Here is a 25,046-nt window from a genome sequence, read left to right as displayed (position 1 = left end):
TCAGGTCATGCCTGTTCAAAATATCCCTTTCATCCCTTTGGGGAACAGAACAGCTTAAAAGTTTGCAAATGAATTTATTTGCATGGTCATTTCCTATAGGTTTGGAATAATATTCTTCTTGAAGTACTTGGAAAACATGGCTCTAAAATTATACTTGGCTAGAAAGTGGGAAAATAGCTCCAAAGACTAGAAGGTAGTTGGGGGGAGGCCCTGCTCTTGCTGTAGGTGCTGTTACCATCAAACACCAACCTTTGTGAGAGGCGGAAGCCGATCACCCAGGAAGGCCCAGGTTTTGGTCCTTTGAGCCCCTCCCTGAACACCTCTGGAGACGTGACTTCTCACCTCCCTGCTGCCACCCGGTCCGGCTGTCCTCATACTCTTGTGCCCTGACTGGTGCTTCTTCGTCCACTCGTGCCTTCACCAGCCCGTTCCCTAGAGGGCTATGCTTGAAATGCCAACGTGATCATGACTCTGCTTCCCTTCCAAAGCTCCACAGTGGCCCCTCACTCCGTTAGGGCTAAAGTCCAGTTTGTGCACGATCGGGCCCACCCGACCTTTCTCTCCCACGTCACCTGCCACCATGCTCCCGGCCAGCCCTGTGGTCCCACCACGGGGCCTCACTGGCCTCCCTTCGGTTCCTTAGAAGCTCTGAGCTCCCACCCGCTTCCATCCGGGGGAGACTCCTTTGTCACAGCCTCTCATACAACCACATCCCTCTTCTGCTGAACGCCTACCTTCAGGTTGTATCCACATATTCGTGATTCCACCTCTTTGATGACGTGTAAGCTCTGCTGGAGAAGAAAACCTATCACTGCCCTATCTCCAGCACCGAACCCAGAGGTGTGCGTAAGCCAGAAAAACTCACAATGAAGTCTGGATTGATTTACCAGTTTCCTTTGAGGAGAATTAGCCCCACAAACGGGTGTGCTTGCATCCTTGCCTAAAAGGATCAGGCAAGACTTTGTGCCTCTCGAGTAAATTCCTGTCTGTTATAACAATGCGGTAAACATTAGTTCAGTTCTAGTATTTACTATGCAAATTACATCGGCTCAAACTTATTCTGACTCAGTTGCTGGACCCATCCTCTCTCCCCTTCGAAACATCCTTTGGCTCTTCCTCGAAGTCCCTAAATTGTAGCAGCCACCAGGCCTCATCCAGCCTGTGCTTTCCTTTTTGCTGCTTGTCTGGTTCTCATGTCCCCTGTCCTGAAACCACTGGAAGCAACGATGCAGGGGCCTTTCTCGATAGTCCCCCTGGAAGATCGCCAGTGTCCACACTCCGTCTGGTTACCAGGAACCTTACACAAGGAGTCTTCCCAAAATAAAGGAAAAGTTTGGCCCAAAGACGAATGTAAGTCTCCACCCCTAGAGGCCAAAACTGTTCACAAAGGTTCAAAAATGAAACAAGCAGCAATAACAAAAAACTTTACGTTCCAGAAACCAGCCAAGACATATAAAATATGCATTGCCTTATTTAATTTTCATAACAGTTCACTCAGGACTGGGTTCTGAGTGTTCATCTCTGTTTTAGAGATGAGAAAAAAACCGAGGCTCTGGAACATTGAGTGACTCACTGACATAGCGGCAGGGCCACACAATTCCAACCCCGGTCTCATGATGTTAGTTAGCTTTTACCCAGTTTTCTACGTGCAGGCTCCGTCGGGCATGGCTGACACTGGGACTTGCTTCCAATTAATTTTAATTAGCCCCAGTCCGAAATCGTCCTGTAAAGGCAATATCCAAATAGGCTCGACTGAAGACAGATTACTTCTAGAAAGACACACAGTGCATTCCTAAGTGTAAGTTTCATACATGTAAGGTATTTTCTCCTAAGTCTACATTTCTAAATGTCTGTATTTCTCTTTGTAACCAGAGAACCTCCCAACACCACCCAGGCAGGGGCCTCCTTGTACAGATTCCCAAGAGTTGACACCCCCTTCAGCTGCTCACGTGATGCTCCTTGAGGACTTGGCATGGTCATGAGCTCATGCTGCCAAGCTTGTGCTTATTCTGAGTTTCAGGAGTGTGGGATAGACTCTTTGCCAGAATCCTGCTCTGGCATTCCAGGTACCTGACCACAAGCTAAGGTCGATTCTGCTATTTATATTGAGTGACAAAAATAGCCTCATCCCTTTGAAAGGTGTGCCTGGCCATATGCTCACTGGCCTCCTATCATCTGAAAGATGCTTCTCTCCAGACCTCAGATGGCAGCAAACCTTCTGACACAGACCCAGAAGCACCAGAACCTGGGGAGATACCAATGCAGGGCTTCGGCACAGGGGTCAAGGTAGAACCTAGTTATGGACTCAAGGAAGGAGGCAGGAGCTTAGGAAGAGGGGAATGAGGTAAGACTGAATCCAGCTGTTGGAGTTGGGTACAGTCAGGGTAGGAACATGAGTGTGGCTGGTCTGATCCTGAGCCATGAATATACCAGAGACCCATCGGTCCCCAACCCTGGGCTGGAACTTAGTCTGGGTGTGAAGGGTTAATGGACCCAGCTGAAAGAGCTGGAGTGACCAGTTGAGTGTAGGCAGACCATGTTCCTTTCTAGCAGTGTGCAGGTGAGCGGCTTACTTCATCTCTCTGAGCTGTTTCCTTATCCAAAGCGGTGGGCCTAGAGAAGCCACTGCTGTGCTAGGTGTGTGCATCAGAATCACCAGAAGCATGTCAGAATCAGGATGCCGGGCCCCTCCTTGCAGACTGAATCGGGGGTCTGGGAGGATGCTGGGGATCTGGATGTTTCCCAGGTTCCCTAGGAGATTCTGATCCACACCAGTGTCGGAGAGCCCCTGTACTAGATGAACACAAGGGGTCTTCCCTGACATCCCTGTGTTCTAAAGTTTGCCCAGTCGGCGATAAGAAAGCACAGATGGTAGGCATTTGCCTCACACAGTGATCAGGTAGCATCAGAATTAGACACTTTTATCAGTTGCTTGCTGCACCCTAAGAAATCACCAATCGGGAGCTTACTCAAAGCCAGTTTTTCATGTGTGAGTTCAGCCCCTTCTACTTTCTCTTCCAGGCAACCCCGCCCTCTCCCGTGGCTTAATTATCCTCTCTCCCAGAGGTCACAAACTGGGGCCAGAAAGACAAACCTGGGCTAGCCACCCATGAGTTTTATTTAGTCTGTCCAGTATTTTTTTTTAAAGCCTGTGTCGTTGTGGGGTCAGACTGGGTATTTACTTTCTGGCTCACCATGGGCCCACCACGCCCGAGTGTGTTACACCCGTCCAGCGTCAATGCTTTACATTCCCTGCCTAGACCCCGATTTTAGATTTAATGCGGCGTCTCAGCTTCCGTCTCCAGCCCCAACCTCTTTCTGAGCGTCAGGCCCATATAGCCACGTGCCTCTGGGAGACAGACTCTAGCTGTGTACTTAACGGAAGACGCGGCCCCTAGTGCGGGGCAGAGTCAACATGAGTGGTGTTATAATCCCAGCTGTGCACCTCCTCTCGGGATCTTGTGGGCACCTCAGCTCCACCTACAGTATTCAGAACAGAGCCCAGCACTTTTCCTCACCTTCACCCCCAGCCTCTCCACGTTTCCTCTTTCCACAGATGAAATCACCAGAACGTGCCTAAGGCTGGGAGCCATCCTGGGCCCTTTCGTCTCCCTGGATGGGACTTGTCGTCAGACCTTGTGCAAAATCTCTTTTTGTTCCATTCCGTTTTCTCCATCTCTCTGCCACCATCCTGGCCCACACCACCCTTGTCTTTGCCAGGACCGAGGTAGTTGCCGGATATTCTCCTGCAGACATTATTGTTTCAGTCTAACCCATTGCTCGGTTCAAAGCCACAGTGCTCATTGAGCAACCTGGATCTTGCCTCTGCCCTGCGCGCACCATTTATTGGCTTCCTGTTGGCCCAGGTTGGACTCCCTTGCAAGATCCTCCCCAGGTGGGCTTCTGCCTCCTCCCCAGCCTCCTCTGGCTGTCTGTGTTCTAGCCATCTGGGACTTGTGTTATCTCTGGGATGTGCCTACTCCTGTCTCTGGCCTCTGGGCCCTCACATGTGCCTCTCCTCCTCCTGGAGGACTGTTGCCCTTACTCTTCACTTGAATAGTTGCTACATTTTTCTTCATGTCCCACTTAGCTGTCACTTCCTCAGAAAGTCTTCCCTGATATTGAGAACAAGTCAGGCCCCCTGCTCTGAGCTCGCGGAGCCCCTCTGCCTTCCCTGGCATCGCACTCACTACACAGCAGGCCCCACGAGGGCAGGAAGTCATGGTCTGGCTCGTTCCCTGCTCTCTCCTCCAGGCCTGGCACATGCTGGGAACAGAGTAGTGCACAGAGTTTGCTGAGGAAAGGGAGAAAAAAGAAAGAGGAAAGCATGGAAGGGGGAACCAGAAAGGAACACAAGTAGCGCGTCCTTCTTGCCTAAGGGTGGACAAGAGCTGACCACTCCCACACCCAGCTCCAGTCTCCTAAAGTTGAACACTCGTGAGAGCAGGAATTCTCTTATCCGGGGCTGTGTCCGCAGTATCTAACAAAGAGTAGGTATGCCGTGGAGGTCATTCTAAGAACTTCTTGACCTAGACTATAGCCCATAGCAGAACCAGTCAGAGAACTTCTATTTTTTTTATTTTTTATTTTTTATTTTTTGGTAACAAGCCTTGAGCCATGACTTGACTTTTTAGAGTATGTACATGTACATAAAGCCTGATAAAAATTAAAATTGAAAAAAAAGAGGAAACAATAGATACATCTCACACCAAGTACCCTGTTGTTACCACCAGTGAAATCAGATTGGATTATGAACTTCCCAACAGGAGGTCTGTGGTCCAAACATGATAAACCTGACTTGCAACACTTGAGGAAAATGTAATTCTTAAAGTCATAGAAAGACTTAAAATGCAGTTCATCCACTAGACTAAAATGGAGATTTTGGCTTCGCCATCTAGTAAACCAAAATGGAAGAGAAAGTGTGAACATTGGCCTTCAAGAGCATGACGTTTGGGCCCGAGCGACTAATTACTGCGCACGGGCCTTGGGGAGATTTATTCAGCCTCTCTACTTGACTGTCTTTCCTGTAAAATGGGGACAATGGGACCTGCCTTGCAGGGTTGTTTGGAAGATGGAATAGAAAATGTAAAGCACCGAGCTCAGCCCTGGCGACCAGGTGCCCGTAGAGGACATTGCTTCAAAGTACCTGTGCATTTCAGTTATTTAAAGGTTTGGTGGCTGGGCTCGGAGATACAGGGAGCCCATGAAATACTGCTCTTCCCCTGGGAGGAGGCATTATTTCTTTACTGTCAGTGTCCTAAAAGAAGGAGAAAAATGGTGGCAGAGAAATAGGAAAGCAAGAGCAACAAAGAAGCATGGGAATGAAAACACAAGAATTAGACCTCACTGGATCTTGGAGTCACGCTGGAGGGCAAGGCTTTTCTTTCCATGTTTCTTTTCTCCCTCCCCGGTGTTCCTGGGGAAGCCTCCGCAGCAAGGGCAGCCAGGGCTGGGAGCCTAATGGGCAGAAGGAGTTTTGCTTTTCCAGGCTGCTCATCACTCCAGGGCTTTTTTAAAAAATAAAATTCATATTCAGACATCTTTTAAAATAACATTTTTTTCTTATTTCAAAGGCAAATCATGTTCATTCTGGAAAATTCATACAAGCAAAAAGAGGGAAAAAATTAGCCAGAAACTCCACTGCTAGATGACTACTGAAAACATTCTGGAGTCTATCCTAAGTTTTTTCTAGGCAATAAGTACATACCAATAGGTCTTATATGACAAATGAGATCAAATGGTACATACTGTTCTATAATCTGATCTTTCTCACTGAACAGCTTTCCATGTCAGCAAATGAACGTTATCTAATGTCACCATGGGCAACATCAACAGGTGCCCAGGGCGGCTGGCAACAGGTGCCCAGGGTGGCTGGCAACAGGCATTCACCGTGCCCTCCCTGGGTGGAGGCTGGTAGCCTGTTTCCGTGAACAGTGATTCGGTGAAGGACTTCGCAGTCGAGCCTTTATACAACCCCTGATTGTTCCCTTACAGTGAATTCTCACATTCAGTGTTAATTTTCTCAAGAAAAGAAGACAATAAGACAGTGTGGTGAAAACGTTTAGGGTTGTAAGTGGGCCTCTTCGGTGGTAGTTGGGGGAGGAGACTGTAATTCAGCATTATGCTTTTATTTCTGATCCTGTTCAACCTCCCAATGTATCTCAAGTGCAACCTCATTTCTAGTCATCCAACTTAAAAAATAAACAAGACACAGCCACTGCCCTTTAAAGAGATTATAATCTAATAGAGATGAGAGACACGGTAACCGTCTATGTAGGAAGTGAGTTTTCGCTTTCAGTTTAACACAAAAGTTCCTGGCTCTTCACAATAAGAAGCGAGGATAAGATGGAAATGATAATGCTAGTAATAGCTCATGTTTAATGAGCACTTACTATGTCCAGGAACTGTTCACGTAGCACATGATACTGTGTTAAATGACATGCACCACTGATTCTCACTGCTAGTCCACGGAGCAGGTATTACGGTTATGAACATTCTATTGTGTAAATTGAGGTCCAGGGAGGTGAACTAACTTGCCTGGGTAACAGCCAGTGAGTGGTGGCCCTTTGAGGCTAGAGCCCTTTACTCTGAAACACATATCCTTGGGCTGGGAGAGAGGGTCATAGGGCCCTGGAATAAGCATTGTGATTCAACCTTCTAGATACTGTGGCCTGAGAACCAGCTTGCTGAAGTCCCCCATGGTGGGGTTCATGGTGACCAATCAATGTACCTTCCATACACCCATCAGCTTTCCTCAGGTCCCAGTGGCTGCTTTGGCCGTGGAGAAAGTGGGTCACTCCAGCGTACATTACCGCCTGGCTCTGTTCCCACCTAAGGACACCAAGGAGCTGCCTTCTGTAAATCACTGGGACCTCAGTGATGGCTTTTTCTTTGGCCACCCCAAGCTGGCCCATTTTGACTCTTCAGCCTGTACTACCGGGTCTTCAGTCCATGTCTTTGTGAATCCAGCCACCAGCAAGCCAACGGGCCTTCCGGAAGACTTCAGGAAGGGTCTTCGGAGGCTAATGAGCCCAGCTTCCGTGTGAATCATCTGTATGTGGCCTTTCACCTGTCAGAAAATAAAATTCAGATGATTTTCTAAACGATTTCTTTAGATTCCGTGGCATATCTTTTAACCCTTAAAATGACTGTCAGTTCCTTAAAAGCTTTTAGGACAGAGTCCTCTGGCTCCACGGTTGAAGTTAGGCTAGGGGCAGAGAGCTTTATACCCAGCGTCTCCCTGAGCCCTCTCCACCACCTGGCGGCACAGGTCCTGCTCTTTCTGCCTTTTTCAGAAGAGGAAAAGGAGGTTTGCAGCGTAGAAGCAATCGGTCTGGAGTCATCCAGCTGGCGAGTCCGTCTCTCAGTCACCCGGCGGGGGGGGGGGGGGGGGGCTCTCTACATACACCTTTATGGCTACTGTCTTAGCAGCCCGGCCACACACTTCCCTGGTTTGGGATCACCGATCTGATAGGACTCAGTAAATCTCCTCAGCTTCTTACAGATGATAACCACGTGACTTCTTCTTCTTCTTTTTTAAAGATATGAACTTTAAAACAAAACACCTTTCTTTCATGTCTTTAAAACAACAAACAAGTCTCTGACAGTTTTCTGATCCACAGCCTCGCTCACTCACTCCTGCCATGGGTGGAGGCCTAAAAGTAAGCACGAATAAATCCACTATCTGCTGCCGAACCGTGTGAGGACCCTACTTTGGCCGACTAATGACAATGGTTACCGTTTGCTGACTGCTGGCTTCACGAAGTGCTTTACGGGCATTTCCTTGATCAATCCCTATTCCTCTTCTCGAAGGTAGGGATTACTGTCGCCATTTTTCAGATGAGATGGTTGAGGCTTTAAAGTGAACAACCGGAGTAGGGGAAGGAGGTCTGGTCTAACCTCTGCCTCAGTCTGGAGGAAAGGGAAAACCACAAGCTGACTCTTTCTGAGCCTCAGTTTCCTCTTTTGAAAACAAGACCCTGAGGGACCTTTTTCAGCCGGGTCCCTGGATGTTTTTTTGAAAGTGCGGAGGCTCTTTTGATCTGCTCTTGAATTGAGTTCTGAATCGCTGCCACATACACAGACAGCTTTGGAATGCTGTCACCACGATAAAAACAGTGCTGAGTGCGAGTCCTTTGTCATTTCATCTGGTCCGTTTCCTCCAGTAGTAGATCCATCTTGAGCTTTTGAGAACACATCACACAAGAAGCAAAGACTATGAACTAGCAGCCTGATGTCTGTAGGCCTGGCCTGTCTGACTGCAGCCATGGGACCGGCTCAGAAAGGAAAAACTTAGGAAAAACTCCTTTTCTGTGTGTGTCACTTTTCAGTCCTTGTGGTTCTTGCCATGTGCATTATCTCATGCATCTTTGTGACTACTCTGAGAGCTGGGTATTATTATTATTATTATTACTATTATTATTATTATTATTATCCACATCAGAACAGGCCTTTCAGGAGGAAGGTGACCTACCGAGATCACAGAACTTCTGTGTAGCAGAGCTAGAACTCAATCCAGCCAGGCCTTTGGACCCGTCTTTCCATGCCACCAACTCTGCATCTTACCCCCATGATCCTGAATTTTCAAATTACACCATGCATGGCCACCAGTTTTAAAATGGTAGGAATATTAGCGGTGGATTCACCAAGAGGCTCTTTAACTGGGGGCAACATAGTGGGGTGATTAAGAGGCTGGGGTCCCCTATCAGAGACACCTGGATTTGTATCCTGGCCCTGCCATTTCTAACCGAACACTCTTTGACATGGGGCACTCTCAGGAGTGACCACGTTGACTTGCCTGTGTTTGACTCTCACACTGCTGAGCCCCCACACCACGGCTGCCGTGGACAATTGGCCTAGAGTGGACTCTTTAGACCACTGAGGTGGTTAGGTTGTTCGTTCCCACAACACAGCCCAGCTTAATCCTCTTTGCTACGAGTACCAGCCTCACAGGTTGTCGTGAGGGTTCCAGGAGAAATGTGTGTGGAACTTGGCTTAGTGGCTAGTACGTGGCTCTTAGTGTGAGAAAAGAAATGCTATGTGCTCTCGCTACACAAGCATCTCCAAGATAGGAAAGTAACCAAGTCTTACATTCATGTTCTTTCCTGTGCCTCAGTGGTGAGTTGCACAGTTTTCTATTTTATTTTATTTTTGTAAAGATTTATTTATTTACTTGAAAGAGAGAGAGAGAGCATGAGTAGGGGAAGAGGCAGAGGCAGAGGCAGAGGAAGAGGGAGAGAGAGAATCCTCAAGCAGACGCCCCACTGAGCATGGAGCCCCAGGCAGGGCTCGATCTCACAACCCCAGAGATCATGACCTGAGCCAAAGTCAAGAGTCTGACGCTTAACCAACTGAGCCACCCAGGCACCCATATTTTCTGTTTTATATGAGAAAAATGACAGAGTACTGAAGACACACGGGATGGTGGGATGCCTCGTTCCTCGGGTGCATTGAGCCAGCCTCGGACTCTGGAACTGACCCAAATTGAGAGTGCAGATGGATTCTGAGCAGAGAGCTCCAAGTTCATGTAAATCGCAGGAGTTTAAGTACTGATGACACAGTCTTCCCACTGCCCAAGTTTTTAATACTTCAGCGTGAGCCAAGGCAGTGAACATTACAGTGCTCATTGGTTTTTAGTGGGAAATTCTAGTATTATAAACTTGTTTTAAGACTCCAGAGAGAGCCAAATCGTAGTTGCATATACTTGGGAGGAAGCCAGATTTTATTACAAAGGTGGCAGAATCAATCTAGAAAGACTTTTAAAAACATCCAGTCAGCCATCCCACCACTTAACTCCGCAAGATGTTTTCGCTGGGCGGCTAACAAGTAGCCACGTTGCTATTGTTTGCTGGGCAATTCTGAGCAGACAGGATTCATGCCTTTGCTAACAAGAAACAACTACAATAATCCACGCAGGTGAAGAAAACCTTCAGGTGTTGCTGATTTTCTAACTACATTTTTTTATTACACTCGAATTCATTCAAGAACCTATGGTAAGAGACAAGAGGTACGAAATGTGTGTTCATGTTTTGCTTGGACAGGTTTTGGCTCCTAGCAATTAATGCTTTTGGTCACATTAAGCATATAAATAATGCTTTGTGACATTACAGTATTTCCCATTACAGATCAATTTTGTAGCATTTGTCCATAATCCGACTTGAAATGTTACCTAGAAACAAAATATGTTTTCCTTGAAACAGTCAGACCCTATTAGAAATCTAAGGCTTTACAAATCACCATGTTAACAGTTATGTCCCCTAGCTAAGGTTTTCTTTCTTTAAATAGTGTTAAATTCAGCCCCAGAAGCACTAGTCTCCGTGAGGGTTCTCTTCTTATGTGCACTGACTTGAAAGGAGAAATTTAATGCTCAAAATATATTTAACATCTTACAGTGCATAACTTAATAAATCAACCAGCATTCCCTTTTGGGGTAAAAATAATGTTAGCACCTTTTACAAGTGTTATGCTTCTAATTAGGTTACAAGATACTATTTTCTCATTTTTCAAAAGGCAGGTTTTCATTGCCAAAAAAAAGGTGTCAGCCTCTTTCTGGGTAAGAGGACTTATTCTCATTCCCTGACCATAGAATCATATACCATGGGTGAGCCAAGAAATAAAGGGAACACGTATCAGCTCTGAAGGTTGGAGCCGTAAAACTTAGTGCTACCCGGTGGAGATTTGGGGCCAGGAGCACCTGGATTTGATTCCAGCCCTGCCATTTAATCACTGTGGAGTCCAGCAAATGACCTAACTTCCCATTCAGCAAATGTGAGCTATTTTTAAATTATTTACACACTTTTTCCCCCTGAAGAACATTCTCTTTGATAAAAGCTAACAACCTCTCATCCATTCAGCAGGTAATTACGCAGTACCTATTATAGACCAGGCTCTCCTGCTCTAGGTCCTGGGCAACAGCACTAGATAAGACAGACCAGACCATTGCTCTCACGTTGCAGCTTGGGGAAGATGGACCGTGTACGAACAAGAACACATCAAATGATGCAGTTGGCTGCAGGTGGCCCCCCAAAAGATAGGTCTACCTCCTAACTCCTGGAACCTGTGAATGTGACCTTACTTGGAAAAATAGTCCTTGCTGATTTAAGTAAGGATCTTGAGTTGAGATCATCCTGGATTATCAAGGTGGGCCCTACATCCAATGACAAGTGTCCTTATAATTCACACAGAGGAGACAGAGAAAGGAAGAAAAGGCCATAAGATGGAGGCTGAGAGTAGAGTGATGAGCCACAGCCAAAGAGCACCTGGGGCCAGCAGGATCTGGAAGCAGCAAGGAACGATCCTGCCCTAGAGGCTCTGAGGGAGCGAGGCCCTGCCAACACCTTTATTTCAGACTCTGGCCTCGAGAACTGTGAAAGACTAAGTTTCTGTTGTTGTAAGCCTCCCTCTTTGTGGTAATTTGTACATCAACCCTGGAAAACAATGGCTTAAATGGCAACGTGTACCAAGAAGAGAATAAAACGGGGAAATGAGACAAAATATAAACAGGGACTCAAATGGGACCCCCACACATGAGGAGCGCGTGGGAGGCCCCGCTGTGGAGGTACCGTCTGGGGTCCCCGAGGACGTGGGGGATGGGTGTTCTGAATCTGAGGGGCAGCAAGTGCAGAGGGCCCAACCTGGGAATGAACGTGGTGTGCTGGAGGACCAGAAAGTCAGTGGGGCTGGCTCTGGGAAGCGGTGGGGTCAGTGGTAGGGAGATGCTGAGGCAGGAAGGCACCAGACCCTATAGGGCCTTGTAGGCCTTGAAACCCATCTGAGAGAGACTTACAATGACTTGAAGATGCCCTTCCTAGCAGAGAAAGAAGTTCTGCCTTTGTTACACAGGTAAATGTGCGCATATTCTAAACATTCTAGTAATCAGATTAGAAGCCCAGAGCCTTTGTCATCTTACTCACGTAATCCCATCCCACTGTTAATTTTGTATGAACAAGAATGTCACAGAGAGTGCGTGTGAGGTCAAACACCACAGGACACAGCAGAAAATCCTCAGTGGGATCCTTTATTTTGTTCACTATTTAAGGTGAAATTTCAGCCTGTAAGAGATGTTTCTCCCAGTTCAGCCAATGGCTTGTAATATCACCTTGTCCGAATTCCCCGGTGCAGCAGTCCCCAGGGTCACAGCTTCCCCGGGACCAGCCAGAGTGGGTTTCAGAACTCCACAACGCCGGCCTCCCCAGGGTCCCACCTCCTCATTCCTGTCGGCGATCAGTGGGGAAATGAAGTGTATTCCTGTTCACTTTTCAAAGCTCAGACCTACCTCATTTACATGTCAAGAAAATGTTCTCAAGTATAATAAAGTGTTTATCATTTTCCTAGAGGTCTTCGAATGAATGCCTGACATTCCTTTCTTCCCTATCTCTAAAGTTCCTTTCTTTTTCACATTATCTTTCTTGATTGCTTCTTACTGTAAAAACAAAAAAACACAAAGATACGGATTTGTTGTGCACATTAGCAGGTCCATACAGAAAAATGCACAGAGGTTTTATATACCATCAGTGATAGCTCAGAGTATAAAGTCAAGAAGGAAGAATCTGGAGTATTAGACGTGCTCTGAAATAAGCCTACATAGGAGGATACCACTGTAGCTTCATCAGACGTTTCTCTCACCAACTATTCAACAGTGGCAGATCTAGAAAATGTGCAGTTAAAATACACAGCAGTCGCTCCATACACTGACCCCCAACTTCTGAATATAGGGCTCTTCCCCATTTTCTTCCCCTTTCGTTTATGTTTAATGGAGAAAGCTAAAAAAAATCTTGTTTTAGCAAGTATCCCTGTAGAGTGTCGCGACTGACCAAGATTTTAATGTGTTTGGAGAGAAGTCTTACTGAAACAAGAGCGATGACTATTTTCCAGTGAATAGTGAGTGACAATTTTAACCCCAATCTGAGGTTAGAAACTTGCTTTTTGGGGGGCCCACAACTGCTGTAGACGAGACAACTGTAGCAACCATCCAAGACAATGAAAGAGAGCCTATGACAGTCTGCTGTATGCTTTATGCGGAGGAGGTATCAGAGTTCATCATGGTTTTTTGTGAGATCTTCCCCGTAATTGGTGGCTTGGCTTCCGACAAACATGTTCCAGTTCTCCAGTATCTCCTCTTTAGTTAGCTTTTCATCCTGCAAGAGAGGAAAAGACCTCTGTCACAGAAGTTCTGGTAACTCTGAGGAACAGTTCAGCGTGAAGCTCCCATTAATTTCATGGATTTTCAACATTTAAAATAGTGCATGTCATAATTAAGAAGTTGCTAGGCACCTCCTTCACCCACCATCACTGCCCTGCAAAAACCAAACCGCAACAGCCTCCTGCCTTAAAAGCTGCGCTAAAATGTATCAGGCAAGGCCTCAAGGAATTCTGAAGCTAGAATCCAGTCATGTCCACAAGCAGTGCTAGCTTTCCCAAAACAGGCCCCAAAGAATTCCACTCCCCCTTTATGGCTTGACTGCGGAACTCCCCTATCTCCCGAGAATGTGCAGCAGTGATCAAACTGGGAAAAGGCAGGGCTTCTTTCTAAATCTTATTTATTTATTTGGATATTTATCAAAAGATACTGAAGCGCTGGGCATCCGAGCCCTCGCAGGACGAGCTTGCTTCAGGCTGCCTGGGATGTCAAGGGATGGGCATCCCTGTGCCTGACACATTAGAGATGTCTGATAAATATCTGCTGACTGACTGAATGAATGAATGAACAAACCTGTCCTTGGGCAACTCAGGGTATACCTTAGAAATCCAGGCCCGGCCCACAGCAAACAAAGTTACCGTTTCTGCAATCCTCAGAGATGGGAGGGACTTAAGTGTGTGGCCCTTAGCGGACTATCTGGGAATGTCTGGGCCTCTAATGAGTTCACCGTGGGTTATCACGGTATTGGCTTAATTAAGTTCACAAGTCTCTAATGTAGGGCAAGAATGAGAGAAATCAATAAGGATGCGGCCGCATGGGCCAATGCTATCACCAAAGAAGCAAACAGAACCAATCTTATGTAAACTGTCTCCCTTCAAAGAACGATTCCTGGAGAACGTGAAATACCTTGTTTTTGTCTGACTCATATACCAGGTGCCTGGCCTCGGCCTGAGCATGGTCGTAGTCTTGAGGGAGGATCCAGTGGCGAATCTCATCTTTGTCCAACTTCCCATCCTTGTTGAGATCCCGGAACTCATTGAATTGCTCCCGTTCTGACAAAACCCAGTCTGGCTCAGGGCCGTTCTCCTCATGGGAAAACATATCCGCTAGAAGGAAAGGTGGTTCTTGGTTATGAAGAGAAGCGGGAAGGTAAGTCAAGGAAAACCTGACCTCCTGAGTTTTTGGAAAGATGATGGCCCATCAGGAGCCCTAACCCAGATGTCTGGTGGGCAGTTTCTGGAGGATAATGATGCAGTCATTTAGCCACTGTGCAGGCCACCTCGTGGAATAGAAAGAACGGAGCTCAGGAGCCAGAAGGTGAATCCTGGCTCGTGACTTAGTTCAGTGACGGGGATTATGTTACTTAATTCAGTGAGTAAGTCTTAAGTTGTCTTGTCTGTAACATGGAGGTAATAATTTACAAATCACAGACTTATTATGAACATGAAAGAGGATACTTTCTGTGAAAAACACTCTACAACCCAAACTGGCACTATATAGAAGGTGAAAAACCAGTAATAAGGACCAACATCAAGCACTTCCTATAGTCCAGCTATTATATATAAGATACTTCACACACTTTTTTTTGTTCTAACTTTCATAATAATCCTAGAAGTAGGTACTGTTAGTATTCCCATTTTATAGATGAAAACATTGAGGCATAGCCTTAACCCAAGGACCCACAGCTAGTATGAGCTTGAGGCTACATGGGATCAGGGTCACTCTGCTTCTACCCCTGGTCTTAACCACTTATTCCTATTGTTGTTTGTATCCTCTCCAAAGGGCTTCCCCATAAATCATTTTATTTCATCCTCATAAAAATTCTGTAAGATGAATCATTATCCTTATTTTATGAAATGACCAGGAAGGGCAAAGAAGGTGAAGTTTAGGTGCACTGTTTGCTAAGTCACTAGATCTCCTTGGAAAAGACAAATACCCTGTGGGCAGTTTTCTCTTTAATGGAAACACAGCTTGGAAATGCCAGGTGGTAGAGAGAGCGGGTAGTGAATGAAGGCAACAGAGAGACAAGACCCTTGGTTCCGCCCCAAGGCAGAGCCACACCTGACACTTGCAGACTGTTTTTGAGCCAGGGCTGTCACATTTAGTAGCTAACTTGGGCTTCACTGAATCCCACAAGTGTGCATGCTGTGTATTCCCATTTTCCAGATGAGGAAACTGAGGCTTATCATGATGACATGACTCCCACAGGGTCGCACAGCTAATAACTGGAGAAGCCAGGACTCCCAAGTCCAGTGCTCTTCCCACCGCACCATATCACCACCAGTTTTCCGTTCACTCCCAGCAGAAAAGAAGGCTCCTCCACCAATGAAGTCACTTGCTGGGCAAGTCCACACGCTGGGCCTCTCTGACTACGAGCCGCTCAGAATTGTATTTTCAAGCACCATGCCCCCACGCCTCCCTCCCTCCCCACTGTAAAGAACGGAGTGTTTCTTTTAGGCAAAGCCATTGACTTTGCACCGTTTGAATGCAGAGTTCAGGAGGGCCAGGAAGAGCACACACTTTTAATCAAAAGTGCTACATTGCGTGTTTCAATCCGTCAGCCTTTTCTGTCTAATTCTATCAGCACCATCAAGGCGAAGCGTCCGCAGCTCTGAACCGTCCCTCGCATGCACCCTGGGCACGGGGAAGGCTCTGCGGCTTGCACCGACAAGGGGCCTGTCAGCATGTTATTCTCCGAAGGTAGTGCCACCGAGATCACTTTAATTACCATGGTGAGAGCTACCTGTCGGTTACCACACCACCCGAGGACAGCGCTCGGGCCTTCAGATCAAATAGCATTTCTCCTGATTAGAAGAAACTTTGCTCTTCATTACCGAAGGCATGTGTTCTCGTGCACGGGGTGGCAAAGTAACGCGACCACAGACCAGAGACCGAGGGCGACGTGCACTTCGGTTTTACACGAAAGGTAATAAACTGCCTCTATTAACTATGGGTACGAAAATTATATGCATCCCACCCCTCAAATGACTTCCCAGCTTTTACTTTGACACTTGGGAGCAGAAGAGCTGCCAGGAGAAGGCACCTGCTGTTGGAAGCCTTGTACCGGGGCACCCAAGTGACCGCGGTGAGGGTCAGATGGAAATGTCCAAGGGGCCTGCCCCGGCCCTTTATGCTGGGAGGCCTACTGGGCTGCTCGGAAGGGCTCTAACCCGCAAGGTGGCTTCTGACCCAGCTGCATGAGTTTGACTCCATCAGTGCCTGATACCTGATAAACACTCCTCTTGATGCTTAAGTGGAGCCCGTCAGAACAAAATGTGAGCTGTGGTACTCCCGATGAAAGCATCAGAAAGCAGAGGCACACAATGGCTAACCATGGGCGGCTGGGCCCAGGTGACGAGGAGTCACCTCTCTAAGAAGGAGGGCCTTTCTGCAGATGCCTGGGCATATAAACTGTCACATCCATCACATCTCCATCTGCTCAGTGCTTTGAGGCCCCACGGACTCACCGTCTGACTTTGGGGTCTTTCCCTGGACCCAGTCTGCTCTGGCCTCACTGGAAATCTGTGGGATTTCCACGCCTATTTTGCAAAGGTAAAACTAGACAGTGGGGTGGGGGGCAGCTCTCAGAGCCATGGGGCCCACTGCTGGCCACTGCGTGACGTCTCCTAAGTGCCTCCCACATACTGGCCCCTGGGGCTGGTGTGACAAGTCCCTCCCCAGTAGGAGGACACAGGAGTGACAACTCCAGACTTGCAGCCATTGCTAAAAGAGACGTCTGCGGAAAGGAGCTCGACATGTGGGTGGAGGAATGTTGCCCCGTTGGGACAGCCGAGCAAGACTTCAGGCCACACTCACCAATATACTCGTCTTGATCCACAAACCCATCCCCATTCTTGTCGATGTCCTCCAGGGTTTCCTAGGAAGCAAAGGGGAACAGAGAAGGGAAGATGGCAATGTGCTCTAAGTAAATCTGAGAATTCTACCTATTGTCCTCCTTGGTCTGGCTTTTATGGCTAAAAATGCTTGGAAGCTTTTGGCTCGCCTCGTTACCTCCCTGGGCATGAGTTTCTTATCTGTAAAAACTAGGCACTGGCTTCTGTTTCTCCTTCCCCTTCCCCAATTTTAAGAGCAGAACACTCTCTTCAAATGCAAATGTAAGTAAAAGCCCACAGGGACTCAGATTTTTATCAAGAAGCCCTGCCAGGCCAACCATCTCCACCGTCCAGCCAGATCATCCCCTGGGGTACCTGTGAGGAACCCAGCTTGAGAACCACTGGACCGGGTAATCACAAAAAACAGATTCCAGGGCTGAGTGGATGATGAACACTAAGCGGGTGTCATGAAAATATGAAACAATGGGCAATTAAAAAGGAAAAGTATATCAGACTTTTGGACATATATGTTCTGCACTTAGTGCACTTGACTTCTTAATTAGGTTTATTGCTTGGGTGAGTAATTAAATGAATTTACTTTGTCACAGCAACTCAGAGCCATCCTGGGCTGAAGCAAACAGCTGACCCGAGAGCACAGAGCCAATCCAGAGGCACGTAACGCACTTGTGGACAATTCCCACATCTTCATCGTCCTCTAGCAAAGTAGCTATCACTACGTGGATGGTGGGTGGTAGAATGAAATGATTCTTAGAGCCACTGCCCAGTCCTCAGTGTCACGGTGATCATGATAGTGAATCATGAGGCAAAAGTGGACCCCATCCACCAACTGGGCAACTAAAATAGTCCAGAGCTGATTATGAACAAAAACTTCAGCCACTGGTTCCCAGCATCGAAGCAGTTAGAACTGGCCTGGGGCACCTGCCCAGGAAATAAATGATGGCATTTATTTTACTGTCATGGAAAATGAAGATGTTTGGGATTCCCCGCTCCCCCCCCCCAGACACTATGGAAAGCACAGCCATCCCTCAGCGCCTCGGTTGGACCCATGCATCCTCCCAAGCCCCCCTCCTAAGAGGAGTGTCCTTCCTGCCAGTTTTAATCGAAATCCCCCTATGGTTTAACAATCACGAATTACCTAAACTGTATTTCCCTGCCTTGTCCTATCTAGAAGGAGCCTGTGGAAGGTAAAAGGGAGGGATGATTCATTTCTTGGCCAGAAGTATAATGGCAGACTGTTGCCTTCTCTTCATTCCCTTTCTTTTCCTTTGTGTCTCCCAGCTGGTTGTTCCAGGATGACCTGGAAGCCACAAGATGGTAGAGTACAATGTGGAAGGCACCTGGGTACCTGACAGTACTTAGACAAGTGCCCAGAAGGCCCACCTGACTCAAACCATCTACACTGGACTTGGTAGAAGCAAAAATAAGCTTCGTTTTCCATGGCTGGCACTGGGGCTGTTTGTTACAGCAGCTAGCCTGCCCTGACTAATCTATCGGGTAGACAAGTATTCCCAACGTATTCCACTGCAGAGTTCTTCTCCAATTCCCGTCAAGCTGATGAATGCTCTCTCTTTGGAAGAAGGGACAAGACTGTGGTACAGATTTCGCTCTGGTCTTTTCCCAGCTCAGGCTCTTTTAATGACCTTACCAAAACCACAATTTCCTTCATATGCTCAAACTCCTCAGGGTGCAGAAAGGCAGTGAACTCCTCCCGAGTAGCTGTCTGGTCACCATTGAGGTCTGCGGCCTTGAACCTTCTCTCGTCGCGTGGCAGCATCTTTTTAAAGGTGTGATGATCCGAAGTATCCTGAAACTCTGTGGGGTTTCCTGCAGGATGTGTGCAGAAGTGTTTGAACTGGGCTGCTACAGGAAGCATTTCCTTCCAGATCACTCATCCTTCATGCCCAAATGGGACACGCGGGGCAAAAGGTCCCGAGCCATGGCGTTCTTTGAAACGTTTCAGAATGCCTTTAGTACCTGTCCCTTCATCTCCCCACCTCCCCCATAATCCAGGCCCTACCTAACAGCTTATTGGGGGCATTATAGCAAATGGTTAAGAGTGCTGGCTTTAGGCCATACGGTCATACTTTTCTTTGCAGAATGCTGCTTTCATCATATTATTCTTTGATCTAGAACATACACAGGCTCCCCAGTACCCATGATATTCCAAACGTTTCTGTCTCGCTTTTACGATCTCCCTTAACCTAGCCATGAGTGTGTGCATCTCTGGCTCTCTCTCCCATGCACCCAGTGGGGCTGCACCCTGTGCTTTGCATGCATCCCTCTATCACTCCTCACAAACAAGCCTGTCTTCTATTTAAACCCTGTCCACTTCTGAATGCACTCCTACCCCTTTGCTTCTCCAGCTGACCCACCTTCTCCTCTTATTTCTCTCTCTCCAAATATATATCCATTTTTTCAAAGCCCAGCCCCCAGACCACCCTCCACCAGGAAGCCTTCCTTGATGGCTCCAGCCCACTCGGGTCTTTGCTATCTGAAACCCGGCAGCATTTTGAAACCGTGCCACAGACACACTTCATCTCTGCTCTGTTCTCTTTGTTCTTTGTGCCTCCAAGATTGTAAGCTCAGATTGGGCAGCAACCTAAGTCACATCTCACGACCCCGAGATGATGACCTGAGCCCAAATCAAGAATTGGATGCTTAACCGACTGAACCACCCAGGACCGTGGACCCCTCCCAATAGTCACCACCTACAGCTTCACTCAGAGTAAGCAACTCTGTACATTCTTAGTATGCAGAGGAGGATGTTACACAAACAGGTTCTACTTAGGGGGTTGTGACATCTCCCCGACGCAGTAGATGTGTCAAGAGAAAAGAGAGGCTTTGTTATGAGACCGCCAGCTGTGCAAGCACTCCGGCAGCACCTCTTACCTAGGTAGTAACCATAGGTGGCTTGTTTGTATTCTTCCCAGGAAATTTTATCATCTTTGTCCCGATCATAATCCTTCCAGACTTTGGCAACATTATCGTAGATGTATCTTTTCTGCACTCGCTTGATCCAGGTTTTCAGCTCCTCGGTGGTAACAAAGCTGTCCCCATCACTGTCAATTCGATCAACAATCCTCCTGTAGTTAAAAATACAAAACAAGGGCGCCTGGGTGGCTCAGATGGTTAAGCATCTGCCTTCGGCTCAGGTCATGATCCCAGGGTCCTGGGATCGAGTCCCGCATCGGGCCTCCTGCTCCTTGGGAGCCTGCTTCTCTCTCTCTCTCTCTCCCTCTCTCTCTCATGAATAAAGAAAATCTTTAAAAAAAAAAAAAAAAAATACAAAACAAAACACCAAACCCACAAGGCTATTATCAAGACTTGTGTGATCCTGATCCAGAAAAAGATCAAACACCGCAGAAACTAAAATGCATAAACAATTGAAATGAAATCAATGATCCGATCATGCGGACATGACCAACTGATCAGAGCTGATTTGTAAGATGAAACCTAGCAGTCTTCTCTAGGTGCAGTCCGACTCCCTCATTTTAGAGTGATGGCACTGAGGCTGAGGAAAATGAGATGACTTTTCTGAGATCACACAGCTCATATGTGCTATGACCAGGGTAAGAACCCACATCTCGGGGCTCTAGGGCCAATGAAAAAAAAGAAAAAAAAAGTAAAATTCTAGGTAAACCAAAAGATAAGTCAGTTCTTCTTTTCTTCTTCTTTTTTCAAATCTCACAACTTTGGACTCAAAGTCTTGAAACTTAAAGCAGAAAGAGGCCAGATCTTATTGGCCAAAGCCTAAGATGTCAGGGATGAAAGCCTTCGCATCATGGGAACTATTCAAGAAACTTGACCAGCTGAGCAGCTGCAGAAGTCTACACCTCTGTCCTCAGGGTACGGATGCCTGGGTCCAGGGGTGTCTCCTGTTCCATAGCTGGCCCCGGGTCCAGCGACTGCCCACTAGACTCTACGGAGGAACCCCAAACCCTAGTCCAAAGCAAACTTCAGGTCAGGAACTCGCCAGTGTCCATCTCTAGGCCCGAGGGTCCCAAGCTAGGGGTGCTTTCCCTGTGGGGAACTTCAAGGACACCCATAAGCTGTTTCTAATGCTTAAAACACGTTTTACTCTAGTGGTCCATTTACCTGGGATGAGGTCACCCAGGCTAATTAGGGATTTGTTTCTTTGCTTTGCGCTGCAATCTGTCAACTCAGTGGTAAATGAGTTAGATCTCTTTGATTAACAGTTACTCTTTGATTAACAAGAAATGGGGGATGAATTCATTAGTACGTGTAAAGTCTCCATCGCCTACCTGAGTCTGGGTGGCTGAGCTGCTCCTCTTGCTTAGGAAGGCGTAAGCGCTCCCCACAGCTTTAATGTGTCTCCTATTTGCCATTTTAATGGGTCTCAAGACTAACAAAGACTCAAGGCTTCCTTCCAGGGAATCACAGCCCCTCGGGGTCTCAGTTTTCCCAACTATAAATTGGAACACATGCTTTACAAGGGATGTTATGGCAAATAAAGGAGAGAATGTGTGCCTGGCCTCACTAAGGACAGTCATCCAGATCACAGCGGACAGAGAACTCAAGAGACATCCAGTGAGTAACAGACATGAGCAGAGCCTCCTGGCAGGGCCTCAGGCAAACCTGGAGATGTGGGGCCAGCCGCCTGCAAGGCTGCCCATCTCTGCTCCAGACAGTGACTGCCACGTGGGAACGTAAGTCGACCGTGTCAAGAGAAACCAGAAATCAGGGTCAATATGTGACATCACTCAGATGGTAATTTACGTTTTCTCTAATACCGCACAGCATGTCTCTGACTACATGTGGCCTATAGGCCTCCACTTTGCAGCCCCCTGGCCTAGGTGTCTCCGGGGGCCTTAGAATGGTCACCTTTTCAGAATCTAACATCAGGTGGTGATTGCCTGGATCCAGCCACGCTCCTCCCTCAGCAGCCCAAGCTTGGAGTGGGGGGTAGCTGGGGGCAGGGGGGGGAGTGTGCTGCACCAGGAGCTGTGGACAGAGAGGTGGCCGTTCACGCTCCAGCCCGTCCCAAACGGCACGGCACCCATCACTTCCAAGCCTCCACCCCTAGCCTGGATTTACCTTACAGGTGAGTGGTGTGTCCTCTACCTATCCGGTGGTTGAGGCCAGAGACCGGATGGCCCCCTGCGTTCCTCCCTCCTCTTCCCCACCTCCACGCTGAGTCAAGAGCAGGTACGGACAGTTCTGCCTCCCACATGTGTCTAGGTTCACCCTCTCCTGCCCTGGGGACTGGCTGGGCCTGGTTCAGGCACTCAGGGCCACTCCCCTGCCCCTGGTCTCCCCATCCGCGCCTCAGTTACATTCTCTGTCCTGCTGCTGGTCTGACGTTCCTAACAAGTTTTGGGGATGATGACATTTTGATGGTGTACAGGATAACATCTAATCTTCACCTCACAAAGGTCCTTTCTGCCTCTGCCCTGACCCTTTACTGTCCCAACACTCCTCATCCCCCCGAACAGGTTTCAATACCTTTATAAGCCGGTTGTTTTCTCTTCGGGAATGCCTCGCCCTGCTGGTACGCCTGGCAATCTCTGAGCCATCCCACCAGTTCTGATCAGGTGGCATCCGGAAGCCCCTAAGCCCTCTCTCCAACCTGCAGCCCCAGTGGCTCCTTCTCCCGAGTGCAGTCACTGTGGTTCGTACGTGCCACCATCACAGCGGTTAGGCACAGTGTCTGCTTGTGTCTCTCTCCTCTACTTTTGACTGTAAGGACTTGGAGGCCTAGAGCATAAGGTTTTAATCTTTGTACCTCCCAGGTATCTAACATGGTGCCTGGCACAGCAGCCATTCAGATGTTTGCTGCATGACTAAATGAATGAAGCGCAGGTGTTCATACACGATCAAATGCAGACCAACCACCAGCACTAGTTCTTGCCACTAGGCTTGCCTGTCATGAGAAAGGCAGTAAAACCGGAAGCTGTTAGGACTGCAAACTGCAGAGTTCCCTACTCCAAATCCCAAAACCTCTGCTCCTCCTCCCTGGTGGCAGTGCTGCAAATGGCTGCCTCTCAGGGTCCCAGAATAAATCAGTTACCCAGTGCTTCCAAGCAGTACAATAGACTGAATCCATCAATGGCCCCCTTTGTGAAGTCCCGAACAAGAAGAGAAAAGTACTTCTCTGCAAAATAAAAGGTGATTGTTTGGAGAGGACTTTGAAGTTCAAAGATCTTTTATCAGGGCAGCCAGATGGTGCACCTACACAATAGGTGTGATTTAGCCTCCTATTTTAACCAACCACACTGGCCTTTGGTGGCCCCTGTCAGCACAGGGGTGGCTGTGTTCTCTTTCATGTAGCAGACAAGAAGGTCCTCCATCCCCAGGAAGCAGGTTCTGGGAGGCCTGATGCCCGGTAGGCCGGGCTACTGGGACCACCCCCACCCCCCAAACGCCAGCCCAGCCCAGCCTCCACCTGGGACCGGGTCTTGGCTGCTGATTGCTCTGGGGAAGGGTTCCCAGATACCTTGGCACGAGCCCAACTGTATCCCCAGGGAAACTGGAGAGGGTGCAGAAATGTACCAAAGTTTTGTTTTCCAGGTTTGGCTCCTGATTCAACTGTCTTCACCAGTGAAATTCACAATCTGCCACCACACCCTCCAGCTTTTGGCCCTCATTGCCAAAGGGCTGGGTGCCTCCGCAGACATCTGCGGGGAAACAGAAATTGGGGGACCAGTTTCCATTCTCACTTCCCATGCCCTATGCCTTAATGCCCCTCTCTTCTTGACAGGATCTTTATAGCCCTACTTCTGCTGTCGCTATCAGCCGGAAGGCAACAACACCTCTGCCCCGGCCCAGGAACTCCCGGCCAGGAATCAAGCCTCTCCCTCAATCTGCCCCTTCATCTTTTATCCATTTATGTTCATCCTGGAGACCTTCTTAGCAATGTCACAAACCCTCCACTCCGGGAATGGAGGGAGAAGAGGGAAACTGGGAGGGTGGGGAAGAGCTCATATCACTAAAATGCCACTGTGCACAAACTCTTCTTTTGTACACCCGCTGCCCTCCCTTCTGATGCAACCGAGCGGAGGGGGCGGGCCCTGGCCGCCTTGGCTCCCGCGGCCGCTGCCACGTTCTTGCCTCCCCGCGGGAAGCCACGCCGGGCCCGCGCGCGGTGACGGTCTCCGCGCCGCGGCCCCGGCGCCCGCGGACAACTCCGCGCCAGCCCGGCGGCCGTGCCCGCTGGTCCCCGCCCTCCGACCGCGCACCCAATTTCGCTTTCGCTTTGCGGCGCGCGTCCAGCCTGGCGGCCGCCCCGCCACCCCCACGGGCACCTGCGACGCCCCCGAGCGCGGCCCGCACCGCGGCCTCACCCCAGCCTCTCCTTGCTCTCCTCCGAGGTGAGCTGGTCGAAGGTCTTGGAGTCCTCTTTGCCCAGGAAGGCCTCGTGGTCGTACTGGAAGCTCTGGTTGTCCTCGGGTGGCCGCTCGCCCAGCTCCGAGTCGGGCCGCACCACGCGCTCCTTGCGCACCGTGGGCTTGGCCCGCAGCGCCCCGGGCGCCAGCGCCAGCGCCAGCAGCAGCCCCAGGGCGAGCCCCAGGAGGCGGTCGCGGCCGCCCCGCGCCATCGTCAGGGCAGGAGAGCGGCCCGCGGGGAGGCACCGAGCGAGCGAGGAGGACTGCGACTCGGGAGTGGGGGCTCCCAGCGCGGCGGCGACGGCTGCGGCGGCGGCGGCGGCGGTAGCGGGGGAGGGGACGGGCCCGCCCCGCGCCGGGGAGAAGGGGCGCGCCCCGCGCCGCGGGCAGGGAACCTTCGGGTAGCCCGGCTCACGCGCCCATTGGCCGCCGGGCTGCGAGGGGGGGAGGCCGGGGCCGCGGAGCCACGTCGCCAGCCCGGGTGGTGGGCGCGGGGCTCGGGTTTCGCCTCGGCCCCTCCCCGCGATCTCGTTGCGAGGGGCGGGCCCAGGCGTACTGGGCTGGGGACCGGAGGGATTTTAGGAAGACGGGGAAGAAGTTCTTTGTCAAGCAACAGATGTTCGCGATAAATTTCCCTCTCTCTTCTCCCAGTTCCGGAGAATTGAAAGGAGGGAAGAAGGGAGGTGTTGCCCCTCCCCAACTTCCAACGGG

General features: G+C 49.1%; 2 protein-coding genes across 3 annotated transcripts in view; one reads left to right on the top strand and one right to left on the bottom strand.

The window, feature by feature from the left end:
* Positions 1–7,075, top strand: part of LOC113914562 — a 177,234-nt gene extending 170,159 nt beyond the window's left edge. Inside the window, exon 3 of one of the 2 annotated variants that reach the window (XM_027579897.1) lies at positions 6,662–7,075. In XM_027579897.1, the coding sequence (XP_027435698.1) occupies positions 6,662–7,046 (385 nt within the window). In that variant the 3' untranslated portion in view covers positions 7,047–7,075. The remainder of the gene's footprint in view (positions 1–6,661) is intronic. The other variant, XM_027579898.1, reaches the window with a different exon arrangement.
* Positions 7,076–11,997: 4,922 nt separating this feature from the next.
* On the bottom strand, positions 11,998–24,727 carry RCN1 (reticulocalbin 1). Its single transcript, XM_027579896.2, has 6 exons — positions 24,294–24,727; positions 19,882–20,075; positions 18,638–18,816; positions 16,955–17,015; positions 14,045–14,244; positions 11,998–13,136 (listed from the first exon to the last, which is right to left on the bottom strand). The coding sequence occupies exons 1-6, from the start codon at positions 24,545–24,547 to the stop codon at positions 13,029–13,031; spliced, it is 996 nt and encodes a 331-aa protein (XP_027435697.1). The 5' UTR covers positions 24,548–24,727; the 3' UTR covers positions 11,998–13,028.
* Between the last annotated feature and the right edge of the window lie 319 nt (positions 24,728–25,046).

This window comes from Zalophus californianus, chromosome 11 (assembly GCF_009762305.2).
Source record: "Zalophus californianus isolate mZalCal1 chromosome 11, mZalCal1.pri.v2, whole genome shotgun sequence".
In the NCBI taxonomy this organism is placed as follows: domain Eukaryota; kingdom Metazoa; phylum Chordata; class Mammalia; order Carnivora; family Otariidae; genus Zalophus; species Zalophus californianus.
Note: the sequence above shows the minus strand (reverse complement) of the source record. Positions and strands in the feature narration are given on the sequence as shown.

Coding starts and splice junctions, on each gene's coding strand:
- RCN1 (XM_027579896.2), bottom strand. CDS start 24,547: ATGGCGCGGGGCGGCCGCGACCGCCTCCTGGGGCTCGCCCTGGGGCTG. Junction 20,076..24,293: donor GAGAGCAAGGAGAGGCTGGG/GTGAGGCCGCGG, acceptor TTTTAACTACAG/GAGGATTGTTGATCGAATTG. Junction 17,016..18,637: donor TGAAGGAAATTGTGGTTTTG/GTAAGGTCATTA, acceptor TTTGCTTCCTAG/GAAACCCTGGAGGACATCGA.